General features: G+C 46.0%; 1 protein-coding gene across 5 annotated transcripts in view; it reads left to right on the forward strand.

The window, feature by feature from the left end:
* Positions 1-16,297, forward strand: part of PLXNA4 (plexin A4) — a 470,690-nt gene that overhangs the window by 289,476 nt on the left and 164,917 nt on the right. For all 5 annotated transcript variants that reach the window (XM_080393431.1, XM_080393432.1, XM_080393433.1 and 2 more), the window contains exon 5: positions 10,055-10,155. In XM_080393431.1, the coding sequence (XP_080249557.1) occupies positions 10,055-10,155 (101 nt within the window). The remainder of the gene's footprint in view (positions 1-10,054; positions 10,156-16,297) is intronic.

Below are 16,297 nucleotides of genomic sequence, written 5' to 3' on the forward strand. Positions count from 1 at the left end.
TGGAGGTTTCTCCATTTCTGTGTATTTTCACCTTGAAACAGGAAGTCTTTCTAGGCAACATGCTTTAGCTAAAACCAGATTATTTGGTTCAGTATAAGGGTGGATGGGTAGTAGCCTGTGAGAACAGATGATCTAGTGGTCCCTTCTGACCTTAAATGCTATGCATTTATATGATCCGTGAATTAAATGTCCTTGAACTTTCATTTTATGGCAAGATGAATGTCTGAGAAAGCTGGGAAAACATGTGTAGTGCTTGCTGCACTAGGTTATGTACTTAATTCATTGAAATATGGGCACTGGGGGCTGGGATGGAGCAACCCTCTTTGCACTCAGCAGGAATTCTGAATTTCAAGGCTTTTGTGAATTAAAGCGCTGCAGAGGGAGCTGGGCTTTGCTAGGACCTTCTTGCTTATTCCACGCTGAAACAGAAAGTATCTAAAGGCAAACAGATACCTAAAGGCAAATATATGTGCCCCAACATAGTTGCCTGCACCTCTGCCCTGGTCATTGTCTTTTTGGCAGCACTAATTACCACCCAAATCTCAGGGGCCCACTGAGCTCTCACAGGCATCAGCTGAGCAGAAAGCTCTATCTGGTTTTCTCTTGTTTAATAAACTGAGACATTTAAAGGCTCATGAAGAGCCTGCTTCACATTTTCTCTGTGGATCTCGGTTAACTCTTGACTGAAGCAGTAACGCTGTTGGTGGTGAGTGCTCGGGAGAAAATCCCAATTTTGTGTCTCTAGGTTGGGTTAGCACATGTTTGCTGCAGCTCAGGATCAGCTACAAGCAAAGGTTATCATGGCTCTCCCTGCCTCAGATCTTGAGTTTTTGGTTTGCAAATTAACCAGCATGACCTCATAACTCTTCAGCTGATGCTACCACTCCAGCTGATGCTGCCGGTGACAGGCTGTGGTGCTGGTGTCAGCTGAGGTTTGATGGCACTGCATGGAGACTGACTTCTAAAAGGAGAGCAGCAGTGATGAGAGAAGCCGGAGTGGGGGTACGTGTGAGCGTATCTGGGAAGAAAACAAATGCTCCTTTGCATGGCAAGAAGCGTGGCCTCTGAGGAGCATACCACCGTATGCTCACACCACTAAAAGCAATCAAATGCACACAGCTTTATGAGTCACCTGCTATTCCCTGAACCCGCGATAAAGCAGTCTTAATCACAGCTTAAGCTGATGTGTTTTCTTTCTCAGCTGGGATGAGCCTGAAGGATATGCACAGTCGTGTGCCTCAAGCTGAGAGATGCCACCCTGTTAAAGGCAGTAGATTAACAGTTTTTGATGTGGTCAGTGCCTGAGAGTCCAGGGAGGGGAGAAGGTGGAGAAGGCTATAAAAAGATGACCACCAAGTAGCCTCTCTTTTTGCCCAACATTTGGCCAGCAAGGATAAATAAATGGTCAAAAGGGAAAGGGAACCAGGGTGATCAGAGGTATGGAATGGGAGGTGGCTGAAGAAGCAGGAACTCCTCAGGCTGGGAAGAGTTGAACTGGAGTGTATGGTAGAGACTGGTGCAATTGTGAATGGCAGAAGGGGATGGATAGGAAGTGACTGTTCACCACCTCTGCAAATACAAGAATCAGAGGGCATGAAATTAAACTGTTGAAAATCAAGTCTTGAACAAATGAAAGGAGGTCATTCCTTCAAGCAGTGGGCTCTGGACCTGTGAAACTCCCTGCCAAAGCAGGCTGTGGATGGGAAAAGTCAATGCGATTTCAAGGAGATGCACTGGAAAATTAAAGAAAGATCTGCTCAGGTTACAGCATAGGGACACATAAGACTCACAGATTTCCCTGAATTAAAAGAACCAAAGTCTGAGCAGCTACTGGGGACATATCATAAATGTTTACCCTGTTTTTATGCTTTCTTTAGTGCCATGAAGCCATGGCTGAAGGCAAGGAACTGGGATATGTGGAGTGCTGTTCCCAGCCAGTATGGCTGCTTTTATGTAGTATAATGGGGAATGTGAAGTCTGATCTCAATGGAAGAAAAGGGCATTTTTCAAACTGCCACAATTTATGTAGCTTTATAGTGTTTCTATGGGTCGTACCCTGCACAAGGGAATTAGATCAACATGATCCATCCTTCGTGAACTGCATGGGTCATCAAGAGGTGGAGCTAGAGACCTGGGGGAGGTGAGGGTGGCTGGTGAGAGAGAAGAGGCAAAAATCTTCCAGGCAATGGGAGGAAGATATCTTAGCCCGGGGAGATGATAAGTGTATAAGGAAGGGATTTGGAGTGGTGATAGGATTGCATTGATGGGAATGGACAGGTGACATGATAGGATACCTGAGGGCTTCTGAGGAGAATGAATCTGCAGGAAGATGCTCCTTGATATCTGAGGATAAGGATGAGAACATCTGGAAAGATGGTGGAACAACATGACCTGGGAAGCAGCCGTCACCAGTAGAAAAAACTATTAACTTCTCCCTGTGTGTTTTAACTGTTCACGCCTCCACCAGGAGCCTTCAAGTGATGCTGGACTTTAAGAAAGCCCATTGCAGTGACATAAATTCCATTACAGGTCCCAGTTAAATCTATATATAGTCTTTATAGCACCTGGGTAACGACCTACCCCTTGCTTGGCAGGCATGCTTCAGTAACCACACAGGCACTGGCTCTCATTAAGCCTGGGCTGGCCTTGCATTAATTGTGACATGAGGTTCTCTTTTTTTGTAGGCTTGTGAACACAAACATTTAGCCAAACCTCATCTGTTTTACCGTTTGCAGACTGAAACACTTGATCATGAGATAAAGATTTAGTGGTAGACAAGGCAGGGGGTATCTGAAGCTCCCTGGGCCTGGCAGGGAGCAGCACAGATTGAATGCTACAGGCAGAGAAGGCTCGCCAGAGCTGGTGGTTTGCAGGGCGAGTAAGAAGGTGGCTGGTTTCATCAGACTTGGGTAAAATCACTTGACACTCCCTCCACACCTCTGAGCTGGTGAACTGGGATTTTTACAAGGAACAAGGATTCCTAGTTGTGCACATCAGGATGCCAATGAGATGCACTGTTGCTATCCCAGCTGAGGAACAGTTCTGCGTTCTTGGTAAGGAAAAAAAAAAAGAGTGAATTTGGAGGCAATCTGAATGAGATTCAATGCTGAAACATCTGGACACACACTCTTCCATCTCCAGGTTGGCAGCCACACTCATAGCAGGTTGGTGTGTCCCTAGTTTCCCCTGGTTTATTGATGCTTTTGGGATGAGAGTCATTACAGAGTGGTAGACTTCTCAGAGAAGAAGGAGAAGGAGGGGACAGCACTAGGGGTAGGCTGAGCAGTTCTGAAGGGGGAACCTGGGAAGCCTCCAAACCTTCAAGAAAAGGGCTGAGATAATCTTTGTTATCTGAGTGCTTGTTCCGTTGTAAATAAAGCCAGAACAGAAAGCAGGAATGAGCTTGGCTGCAGCAAAGCAGGAGGGCTGTATTTACAGAGCAGATGGTGAAAGGCACTTGTTCAAACAGTCTGTGTCATCACACCAGGTTTTTTGAGTTCCTGGAACCGTTTTCTAGCTATGTAACACAGTGGATTTCCTCTATCACTCTCCCAGTGAATAAAGAAATGCATTTTGTATTGTGATTGGTTATTCTGGTGCTACAATTAGGAAGAGGGGAGACCTCCAGCATGTTTGGGGATTGTTTGCAGCAGCAAGATTAGAGGGCTAGTGGGGAACTAAGTATGGCATTGATGTGGGATTCACCTCACCCAGTGTTCGCTGTGTACGTTATAAATGTCTCCACCTGACCTGGCTGTCTAGACTCCTTTCTATTCAGTGGATAGGCATAGGCACATCCAGGGTGTGATTTAGCTCATCCCTGGTAGACATCTAAACCACAGAGCCAACAAATCCTGCCCTGCAAAAGGTCTCTCCTTCAGCAGAGCCTGGGTTTCTAGCTTAGGCTTAGACTCTGATGCTGCAGACAGGCTTCGGTGAGTGGGTGAAACCCTTGCTTTGCACACTTCCCATGACAGAGCTGTTCCCCACAAGCTGCAAGTTGTACAGTCTTGATGGATCAGAAATGAAGCCCAGTATGCTCTACATAGAGGACACCTAATGTGGCTTTTCTGACCCAGCTGTAAGGCAACGTCCTGCCAAGGGAGGCACTGCAGTAGGAGCAGCAATAGCAATCTCATCGTAGAGCATCTGGTGAGGACTGACACCTCTCAGCCTTACCCCAAAAGTTTCTGGGGCTGTTGCCACAGAGGCTGTGGGTACCAAATCTTGCTTATCTTTTCATGCTTTGCCTCTCTTTGTGTCAGTGGCATGTGATTGTGGCTGAGGATTTGCTCTGGCAACACCAGAGTGAAGGCATCTCTCACCAAACATGTGCAGGACAGCTCAGGGCAGCGAAGAGGAGAGGAGGAGAAACCACATGCACGCAACTGTAGGTAGGAAGCCCTTGATGAACAAGTATATTTAGACAGGTAATTTATACTGCCACGCAGCGGGACATTGACCCCCAGTTTAATTATTGTGTCATTTGCCCTTGACAGCTACTGCTGCTTCCAATTAACTCTCCTTAATTAAAGCCTCCAGTTTTCCAAGTATGTAAGCATGGATACACTGGGAAGAGTGCTACAACAAAGAGGAAGAGCTTGGGGGTGTCTGATGAGAAATGACATTCCATGTCCCAGTGGGAATGGCAAGTTATTTACTTATCATGCTGGAGTGGCAGGCTGGAATCAAACCCAGGTCCTCATCTCTATCCTGGCAGGAGCATCTTCTTTCCCACTAGTTTTACAGCCACCTATATGTTGCGAGTCTTGATTCTTACCAGTATAATGCTTCAGCTTCAGCTCCCTGGCTGAAAAGCCTGGTTTTTCTGTGTTCCTGCTTTTTGATGAGTTTGTAGGTCAGGTGGATGAGGCGCAGGAACTCAAACATGACAGAGGAATTCAAGGTCTCTTTGCCCACAATTAAAGCCACATTAAAATTGGCATCCTGGGATGCTGTGCAGGTGACCGAACACCCTCACTGACTCTTGTTAAGGGTGCAGAATCTGGTTCCATCAGTTGTCTCTTAGGTGTTTTTGCCTTGCTCTATTTAATAAACTGTATTATCATGAACACTCTATTCAAGGCTTTGAAATCAAATAAGCTGCTCTCTTAATCTTTCTGCTGTTTTTCAGGGCTGGCTGAGCCTTGAAAGATAGCAGCATTCACAGAACCCACATGGCTTGACAGAGTCACTGTTCAGTGTTTTGGAAATGTATCTTTTGACTGTGGGAAGGAAATTGGCTACTTAAGATGCCTTTTTGTACATTTAAATTAACTTAGTCCATCAGACTGAATAAATCCTGCCGCTGTATTAACATCCAATTATAACAGCAAAGATTGAGCAATGATTCACGTTTTGACCAGAATGTTGGCAGTTGAAGGGGAAAAAAAAGTAATGTATATTGAAATAAAAAAGTCAAAAATGGGAGCCAGAAAATTATGACTGAGCACATAGCAGGAGCTTTTGTGAATATATAATGGCAGAAGTGGGAGCCAAATTTCTAACAGGATTAGCTGTTACTGTCTATCAGATCCAAAAACCTCAATCATTTTGTTTTAAATGAGTTTCTATAACTCATTCATACTAGAAATAGAGGGTGGAAGTGAGGCTGGGAGCTGGAGAAGCTGCAGTTTGGAATTCAGGCTGGATCAGAGGTGAGGACAGCCCCAGTGTTGTGTGAAAAACCCTGAAATCATATCTAGCAGGTGAGCTCTGAACTGTGCAGCAGTTGCAGATTTTGCCAGATTTTTCAAGATGTCCTCGTGAGCCAGAAACTCATGAATGATTTCTTTGGGGACTGGTGAATGAATGTGTTGATGAAGTGAGATATCTTTTCAAATCCTGCTGATGCTAGGGCAGCTGGACCTGCTGATTGTCTTTTTGCTGTCCCTGAGAAGGACATCAGATTCCCTTGCCACTTGTCCAACTGTAGCTCTGGGGTTTCATCTCACTCTGGATAGATGTGAGTAGGGGACAGTCTAGATGATGAAGCTTCCTGAGGGATACAAGTCCTGACCTTGGTCAAGCAAAGTGCTGGTGGTGAGACTCCTGGGTCTTTTACATCTTGCAATGCACAGCAGTGATCCTGGAGATCCTGTAGTGGGATGACTGCCCTGGAAATGCTGCCTACCTCAGAGATGATCAGAGACCATCTGTCACTCTGGTCTGTTATGGACAGAGCCTTGGAAGCACAGTAGCTCCTAGATGTCCATCAGGTGTATGGACAGGGATCTGTAGGAACCTTACCTCCATTTCTTCAACATTTCAATGAAACCAAAGTCTTTTAAAAACTTAGTGTTCAATAGCCAGGTCTTTCCTTGACTTCTTGCATGAACTTGCTCAGGTGCTTTAAGCCCACACCTTCAAAGCCATTTAGACAGCACCTACTTCAGCTGTGCAAGACCTCACTTTCAGCTTCAGCTCTCATTGATAAAACGGGGATATGTGCTTCATCACATATGGGGTATAAGCCCTTAAAACAACAACAGTCTCTTCCTATATCCATATATTGCTCTAACACAGTGAGGCCAAAAAATCAGTTAAGCCGTGACCACTGCAGGAATATAAATGACTCTAACCTGGCTCATAGTGCCCCAAAACGAAGGCCACCTTGCTTTTGTTAATCCTCTCTGCTGAAACCCTGGTTGTATTTGCTGCAAAAAGTTGAATCCTATTCCACCCTGATGAAAGACCAGCAGTAGGGAGCCTCACCAAGGTTGAGAAATGACCTTGGAAAGTTTGTTAGACTTTCCAAGGATGAAAATGGGGTGGAAGGAGTAATCACAGTCTCCTTTACAATGGAGATTTCAACCTTCAGCATTGTCTAGTCCCTTCATCACAGTGGAAAAAGGAAAGGCACTGTAACTGGGAGGCTGCATGGACTTTTCTTTTTCGGATATTTTAGGGGCAGCATAAAAAGCTGACTGCTCCCAGGGGGCACGGTCAGTTCTCAAAACTTTCAACTTGGAAAGCTGAGCTGAATTAATTACAGTTTATGTTCCAAAGGAAAATAAGACCTCTGATGTGCCTTATTTGCTTGATGTTCTTTTTCTTTTCAGCTGACGACCCCTAGGTGGCTTTCCTTTCAGTCACAGCCCCTTTGTTTTTTGTAGTTTCTTTCTTTATTAATTAGAAGGTCTGACACTTACAGCCCGAGACATTTATCAGCGTGGTACAATTTTAATTAATCTCACAATAAAGCTACTTGAGGTGAACTCCTGAAAGATCTCATATAGCAAGAATAAAATACAGCAACGCGAATGGTAGCACAACATACCTACTCCTCCGGTGTATTTGACAGGGTGTGGGATGTAGCTTGGCGCAAGCTCAAACTGCATAGCTGTGCTCTCTCGGACAGCAGCTCAAGCAAGGTGTGCTCCCACACAACATACAAACTCTATCCTATAGGGACCTAGAACCCTAAATGCACTAAAAAGGAATCATTTCTGCAAAGATGTAAATCTGGATTCCCAGTAGGTTCCTCCTGCCTCTGAAAGAAGCTTGTATATCCTTTGGTGGCTAATTCAATAATAATAATGATGATGATGATGATGATGATGATGATGACGATGATGATGATAATAATAATAATACCTACAGGCACTGCTTTTTATCTACTCTTTTTGTGGCAATTTGTGAAGAAATAGCATATTTCAGTCCTCTAGGACTTCTTTCTTATATATATATATACTAGTCACAAGTGGATTTTGACTCAGAACTTTCAAACTCAACATCAGCATCAACTAGGTGCTGGAAAAGTGCATGTTCTGACCTAAACTTCTTAACCAAGGCTCTCTTCTGTAAGACTGATGTAAACTAGCTCAGAAACTGAGGTTCAGAAAAACTATCTAAAGCTAATGAGGATAAATGGAGCCTCACCATATGTTAAACTGAGGGCAGTTTGGATAGGAGCTGCATAGCCAATCCCAACTGTGTTCACATATTTCTAATTACAAGGTGGAGATTACACCATCGATTGCACCTGCATTAAGGAATAGCAGATTTACAACCTTTAAAATTGGATTGTCTGCCTCTTCTGCAAGTATTCTGATGTTCACAGCACAGGCATGGTCAAGCTAGATGTAAACAAGGAAAAATAATTAATAATTTATTTTTCTCAGGTGGAAGTAACAAGTGGGAATGGCCAACAAGAAATTATGAGGTCTCCACCCCTTGCTGTCTTTTTGTAAAAAATTCTATGTCTTCTTGGAAGTTGGATGCAACACAGATTATTGGGTTCAACATAAGTCTAATTGGGTGAAATCCTGGAGTATACAATTTGTATTAAATGAACAACTGATACCTTCCTGACTCAAAGCTTAAGGAATGTGTAACAATTGCATTCATGGCCAGGCCGTCTTACCTTTAAAACTTTTTGGTACTTAGAGAAGTTTGAGTCACTCACTCCTTGCTTTGACCTTCTCATTTTCCTTGCTCTGTGGTCTGTCCTGATTATGTTCTTGTGCTCATGGCAATAGATTCAATTTGAGAAAGGTGATTTTGTGTTGGGTTGGGTTTTTTGTTTGTTTGGTTTGGTTTCTTTGGGTGACTTGACACAGGCAATGGTGCAATTGTAAGTAAATCCCATAATACTTCTTTCTGACATTTTCTAAAGCTACGGCCACCTGCCAGATGTAAAAATATGGATTTTCAGCTTTTTCTCATAGTCTATCAACTACCATGTGGGTTGGCTGTTTAGGGATTAGGAAGACAATTTCTGGTACAAACAGAAATTTTGTACCAGATTTTCATAAATAGGTGGAATTTTGCCTAACATGTATTTATATATAAAGACCAGGTTTTGGTTCATTTGCAGAGGCAGTCAGAATGAATCTTAGTCTGTCACTTCACAGCTCAAACTCTCTCAGATGTTGCACCAAGTAAAACATTGTCAGTAGGATTCAGGTGTATTCCCTTGTCATTTGTCACAAGTAACTGTTCAGCAGTTTACAGTTGGCAGTTCTCAGTGGTGTTTCATCAGGATAATACCACACTGTATCATCTGAAGGAATAAACTCTCCCTGATGACATGAGCTGGGGTGAAGGCACTGGCAATTGGCTGTAGATTACAGAAGCTCTCTGAAGCTTATTCAATGGAAAAGAGACTATCAGGTCATTGGGCCCAAATTGTATGTTTGGCTTCAAAAGAAGTAAGTGGCTTACAAAACCTAATAGGAATCCAAAGTCTCTGGTCTGTTAGACAGGAGGTCAGGCTAGGCAGTCCCTTCTGCCTTTGAAATCTCTGAGTGAAATACTTTAATTAAAAAGGAAGAAAGAAAAAAAGGAGATAATAAAATGCAGTATTTTGGCAGTAGATGGGTGTTTCAGGTCTGCCTCTAATGCCTCCTGAGCTGCAAAGTCACAGTGACAGAAAGCTCATTCAGTACTCAGGCCGGTAGCCTTTGTCCTTTTCCTCCTGGGAACAACCTCTCCAGGGACAGGACAACCGATGGTTAGAAAGATGCATTGGGGAGTGGAGCTAACGCTCTCCTGGGACCAGTGGTGGTGGGTGTGGGAGGTCAAGGGAAGGAGACAAAGACATCACAAGACCTCAGTTGTCACAGGAAGCCCAAAAGAAGCAGGGTCCACAACCAGAATGTAGGAGAGAGAGCACTGAGATCCAGCGGGTGGAACTCGCTGCAGAAGATCACATGTTGAATTGTCTCAGGGTATCGGGTCGCCACAGCCTGTACACAGCCTGCCTGATTTCCTCATTGCCTCTGAAACCGTGCAAGTGAGGTCATCTGGCAATGGAGTGTGGAAGGCCATGGGGAAGAGGGGAAGGCCACAGGGCACATGCTGATCTCAACAGGGGTTACACTCAGCCAGGCTGAGCGCTGATCTGGACAGGGTTTGTACCAGGTTGAATTCTCAAGCAATCTGCAGCCACATCCCTCTGCCTATCCCAGCCTACTGAGCTCTGCAGTGATGTTCTACTGGGAGGACAGGCACCAGGAGAAGAGGACAGGGAGGGTGGCACCTCCATCAAGTCATTATGGGCATTGCAGAGCTCTGTGAAAAGTCTGACGGGTTATCTCCTTTCCTCCTGCAGCTCACTCGGGTGCCTGTGGAGTCATGTAGCCAGTATGAGACCTGCAGCGAGTGCTTGGGCTCAGGCGACCCTCACTGCGGATGGTGTGTTCTTCACAACATGTAAGTACCTGCTGATGTTTGCCACCACCCTAGCCCTGCTTTTCTGCCAACCATCTTCCCTCAATGTCTGTGATAACACATGGCAGAGATGCAAATTGCTGCCTCAGTCCCTGGTTGAGTGAGGTGAGCCAGTGAGTCACGCCGGTACCTCTAGCAAGGTCTCTGGGACTTACTGGGGGAGGCTTTGCTTAACTGAGAAGCATTTTTTGGAAGACAAGGGAAGAGAAGGGTGGTAGAGACTGGTCTGATCTCCTCAACTGCCTTATTCGCAGTCTGCTGACTGTGCCAGGATAGCACCTGCCACCCTGATGCACTGTGAATCAAGCCACCCACCAGCTCTTTGGGTGACCTTCTTGTTTCCATAGCTTAAGGCCGTTTGGCTCTGACTAGCAGCCCAGCTCAGGCACTTGTCTCAGCATCTCCAACAACTTTCCACTGTTTACCTGAACCTCTCCTCTTTCAGACTTGTCATGTTTTCCATTGCCCGTAAAGAGGAATCAGGTCCCTGTAAGCATCGTGGGGTTCTTCAAGGGAGCTTTACAGTCTGTATGCTCACTGTGGGGAAATGTTGACCCTGAAGTTGAGTGTTTGTCCTGTGTGGGTCAACTCAGCTGTGCCAAGTGAGCACCAATGAGCCCAACTGCTCATTTGGCTTACCTGGCCAGGATGCTGAGCTAATTTGTGCATATCCACACTCTTTGACTTCTGTGTAACAGGCCAAGAAGGGACCTCATTTCACCATTTCATTAGTCTACAGTACTGGCTTATCCAGGACCTCACAAGGAGCGCTGGATGCAGGTGTCCTTAGGACTGGGGGATTAGTTCATTGCCTTTGTTTTCTGTAGGCTTTTTAATGGTGCTATTGATCTTGAAGTTTCCTCCCTTCACTGCCAGTGACCCCCTCCTGCAGACACCCCTCTGCCAAAGCTGCTGAGAGGGAGGTGTCAGGTTGGCTGAGCTCCTGGCTATGAGTGGCAGGATGGTCTCACTTGCCAAGAACCTCTCAGCAGAGACAGTGGCTGGAAAGTGCATTGGATCTGTCTAACCAAACATCTCCAGCTGAGTGTGACTCTGCAGGGTGCTGTTACTCCAAGTCTCACAGTGTCCTTGGCAGCGATGGAGGTTTTTTCTGATGGACCCTGATATTGCAATGTGTCTGTCTACTCACACTGAGTTCACCTCTGAATTCTTCCTGCTGCATTGCAAACTCTCCTAGTGGAGACAGTGATCCAGTTGAAGCAATCCTCTTTGCTACCTCTCCTTTCCTGAACAGAAGAAAAGGGAACAAACCTGTACCATATTCCAACCTTCTGTGGATGCTTTTTAGCTTGTGTGACCCTCATCCAAAGCCACAACAATCTGCTTAATTTCAGATCAGATCTAGGTGATCCATTCCAAAACTTGTCCAAAGGCTTGACTCAGGCTCTGGAATTATTCAGAGATCCTTGACAAACCAGTCCTGAGTTGTAGTCTGGTAGGCAAGAACCCATGAACCCTTCATCCTGCTGATCTGAGGATATTTCCAATTGATATGCAGCTCTGCAACACATTTCTATCTCGTCTTATCTTGCACCCGCCCTACAAAGCACTGTCTGTTTTGCTGTCAGTGGAAGGACAGCACAGACCATGTGCAAGCAGTATAGCAAAGGATGGATTTGGCCGTTGATTATTCCACAGCAATGTTAGATATTTCATCTCCTGCCATCCAGGGTCAGTGACAACAAGCAATCAATACATCCAGCAATAAATCCCCCAACAGAGAGAAAAGGGGCAGAGGGAACTGCAGATTGCTCAGCAGCTCATTGTGAAGGAGTGTCAGAAATGTGATGGCTGGTGATGAGTGAGGGTGGCAGCATCGACTCAGAACAAAAAAAAACCTGTACAGATTCGGTCCTTCAAGAAGTTTGGCCTTGCAGTCTGGACCTGGTTGACAGCAGAACCCCCATGCCCTCCTCCCTCTGGTCACTTAACCTCTGCTTCCTGATCTGGAAAGGAGAGGCACCTCTTATTGATGTACCTTGCAGCAGGGTCACTGAGATTAATTCCTTGTGGATTTTGGGGGTGGGGGGTGGGTGGTGGTGGTTTTTTTGTTTTTTTGTTATTTGAAGGCAAATGTCAAATCCAACTTTAGGTTGTTCCTTCTCCATAGATTCCATTGCAATAAAGAAAACTGATTTTCAGTTCTAGTTTGGTAGGGGTTTTCAGTGCAGCCTCAGGTGTTCCTCTCTGGGTCTGTTTCCTCATATTTTTAGGTAGCCCTGAGAGCAGAGGACCCCATTACACCCCGCTCAGCAAGGTTTGCCTGTGCGGATGTTCAGGGTGAGAGTGCCATAATGCTCAATCTCTTATCAGAACTTTTTGCACATCAGAACCCCTTCAGATTCATTAACAGACTTCTCCTCAAGTGGGACTCATCATCAATAACCCGCACAGGGATATCTGGGGAAATGTGCCATAAGCATTTTGTGAGTGCTAACCCTTCCCCCTTCCCTCCCAGCCAGAAATCCCAAGGGCTTTCTAGTGCACGGCTGAATCCAGCCACACTGATCTGGGAGCTGTTCTGTGTAAGAGATGGAGGAGGCAGTTGGGCTGTGCAAGACCTGGGATGGAGTGGTACTGGAAACCAGATCACTTGTGGGCAAAGGCACAGCTTTTGCTCATCTTTTCCTCCTGTATAAACCATCAAGAGGAACAGTGGTAGACTGGGAGACAGGTGAAAGCTGCCAGATGGGGTACAGCATCTGTCTTCTTGTCTTTCTTATTTTGGGATTTGCACTTCAAGGGCTGATGCAGACCTTTTTCCCCAGACCCCCATTTCCAAGCTAACCTCAGCTCCCACCACGTGAGAGGTCTGGGGACGCCTGGGGATGGCTCTCCATCCATCATCTCACGGCAGAGCTGGGCTGTCTGCGCAGAGGGCTGCGTGCCAGGGCTCAGGAATCGATTTCCACAGCTCTGCTGTCCTAACCTTACACCAAGAAACTCGAGTCTGCTGAGAGAGAAAGAGACAGACAGACCCACACAGACGGCTGCAGGGAAAAGGAGGGGGGAAGGATTGATTGGCTTCTGCCCCGAGAAGAGAAGAGCCGATATAGAGCAGGCCACCGGAGCTTTTCATCTCTGTATCTTTAGCCCCGATCTTGTGTCCCCCCTGTCTTTCCCTGCTATAGCTCTGCTCCCCTCCTGGGCTCTGTTCAGGCTTCTTTAGGTGGTGATGAATCATTTAGTTGGTGTAAATTGAAAATGTGGCGCTCGGTTGCTGCCTGGGTCTCCAGGGGAGGGAGAAGGGCTGGGGTGGGAGCCGGGTGGGGGGGGAGGAACCAGGCTGAAAAGCTAATAGCTGGCACAGAGGCACTTGGTGCCTGGCTGCAAGGTCGCAGCAATGTCACCAGCCCAAACAGGGGGCTGCAGAGAGAGATGAGAGCTGAGCAAAGTTTTCTCTAAGCCTGAAATGAATTGCAGCTTCCTCCTATGTCAGTCGCAGCAGTGTCCGAAGATGCTATCCAATATCTGATCAACCCTCTAAAGCCCCCTGCAAGTTTCTTCTTTCTCCATCCATATCCAAACTGTTACCCTCCTCTACCTCCTTTCCCTCTCAATGCAGAAAGACAGAGAAAGCTGAGGCTCTTTGCCCCCAGAGAAGGGATAAACACCTCTGCAGCTGAATGAGGTTTGAGAACCCTGCCTGGCCCAGCACCAGCTCCAGAGCAGATGTGCACAAGGACTGATCCATGTGCACGTGGTAACCACACAGGTTTTCAGTCCTGCACAGTGTCTCTGGGTTGTACTTAATACCTGAGCTGCCAGAAGAAGGGATATTTGGGGCAGAAAAGCAGCAGCATCCCCATAGGGAGAGGCAACATAGAATCACTTAGGTTGGGAAAGACCTTTAAGGTTATCAAGTCCAACCGCTAACCCAGGACTGCCAAGTCCGCCACTAAACCATGTCTCTACATTTTGTAAAGGAGAGATGTGCTGACCTTGCTGGCTGCAGAAGGGACCTGTCCCAGGCTCTGTTGTGTTAGTTGCCACTCCTAGATTTTGGCTGTGCTGCTTGGTTTCAACCTCACGTAGCCTCTGTCTAATTCTGGGATGAATAATCAAACATGTGCAAGTTGTCCTTAAGGGAGGATGCACCCTGCTGGCACCAGCCTCCTTCTGCTCTGGAATCTGCCCTTGCTGTTATGGGGACTCCTTGGCTGGCAGATTATTAGTTGCAATCAGAGAGAAAAATAGTCCCATTTTCTGGGAGGACTTGTAATATTTCAAAACCTTTTTTCCCAGCTTGTAGTAGCCAATTATTATTTTAATAAAAAAAATATAACGAAAGACATTTTAGAAGGGACTGATACCATTTAGTAATTGGGGAATGTTTCATTTAGACTTCAGAAACTCTTATTTGGGGGTTTTATTGCAGTTTTTAGTAAATCACTTAAAATATCAAAATAAAAAGTCACTCAAGTGAAGTTTTACTTTTTTTTTCTTTTTTTTCATTAAAATGAAATGTGTCCATCTGTGACTTTTTTTTTTTTTTTTTTTTTTTTTGTGTCCCACCAAAGCCTTTACTGGCTCTAGAGACTGAGCATAGCAGGTCATCAGCAAACACTGTTGGTTTGGAGGAACTGACGTTTGCTGCTGAGGGAACAGTTTGTTTAAGCATCACCAGTCTGTCCTACTGTGAAGGCAGTGGAGCCAGGAGCTGGATCTGCTCTCTGCACTCCTCTGCTCATTGGTGAGGAGCTGCACGTGTCCTGTGCATGTCCTTCTGGCACCCAAGAACCTCACCTAGGGACCTGAGCTGGCTCTGTTGGCTTTGCACCCCAGTGGCACCCCAGTTGCAGAGCACGTGCCAGGAGAGGCTTCCCTACTCCTGAGCCATGGAAATATGATGCAGTGGCCTCCTGTAGGCATCCTTACCCCATGAATGGAGCAATGACAGAAAGCTTTTAGATATGGGCCAGACCAGTCACCTTCCTGACTCCTTTTGGCTCTGGGTTAGTCAAGGCATGACCGAAATTTGGTACATGCAATTACTCAGGCTGAGCTGACCATGGATTAACTGGACAGCTGTAACAGGAGATATGGTGCTTTTGAGACACTTGAGAAGTCATATGAGTTTTTTGGTTTCCCTACAAAAGGACAGCCCTCTTCAGAAGGGTTTTATGCTGTCCTCTGGCAGCAGACACCTACCCCAGTATCCGGGAAGTTGCCCTCCATGTTCTCTTGCCCTCCAGCTCTTCCCGTCTGCCTTGTAACTGCAGGGTAGTGCTGTACCCAGAAATTATGATTCTCATTTCTAATATGACATGGAGAAAAAAAGGCACTTAAAGAAGTTGTTTTCTAGGTAGTGAGGGATTAGTGTGGAGGGGGAGGGAAGTTTGTTATCCATACTCAGACTCATTGCCAGACCAGGGGAAAAAAATAGAAAAAGTTAAAAAGTGCAGCTCCCGCTGTCTCGTCTCAGCAGGTAACCCGATGCGATACTGCTTGCAGAGGCCCATTGATCGTCCCTGGCTTTAACTTTCTTGGTCAAAGTCTTCTGAATCACTAGAGAGCCTTGAGTAACCTAAGCTGCCTACAGATGCTGCAATAAGACCTTTTTATGAAGGGTCTTTTGCTTGTTTGACTTTCTGCTATTTGAAAGACTATGACTGTCTTTCAGGCTGAGGTTTTTTCTTTCTTTTCCCCTTCACCTCCTCTCTTTTCCTTCCCAGTCTTTTCCTCCACTTGTGCAGGGGAGGGAGGATTTCTCAGTTGCTGCGTGGAGAAGGGGCACTTGGAAGGGCTGTATGTATCAGGCTTCAGGGACCCAGCAGGGCAGGAGGATGGAATATCACCCCCAGTCCTGTGCCACTCTGAGCTCTAACACATAGTGAGAGAAGAGTGGTTTAATGATTGTGGCAGGTGCCTGTGATCCTGTGAACTCCCAGCTTCTACTACAAGAAAGCAGGCCCTCAGCTGTCCCTGTGTTGTACTCCCCATGTTGCTGTGTCCCAAGGTGCAAACTGGAGTCCCTTCAGTAAGGTAGCAATTGGAAGGTGTTTTGCATTTGCCTGGTATGACGAATAAGTCTTCACAATCACGGTTGGGACCTTTTTTTTATAGGAAAAGCTTTCTGTATCCTTTCCTGCCTTAGCATCAT

The sequence above is a fragment of the Falco punctatus genome, assembly GCF_963210335.1.
Source record: "Falco punctatus genome assembly, chromosome: 6".
In the NCBI taxonomy this organism is placed as follows: Eukaryota; Metazoa; Chordata; class Aves; order Falconiformes; family Falconidae; genus Falco; species Falco punctatus.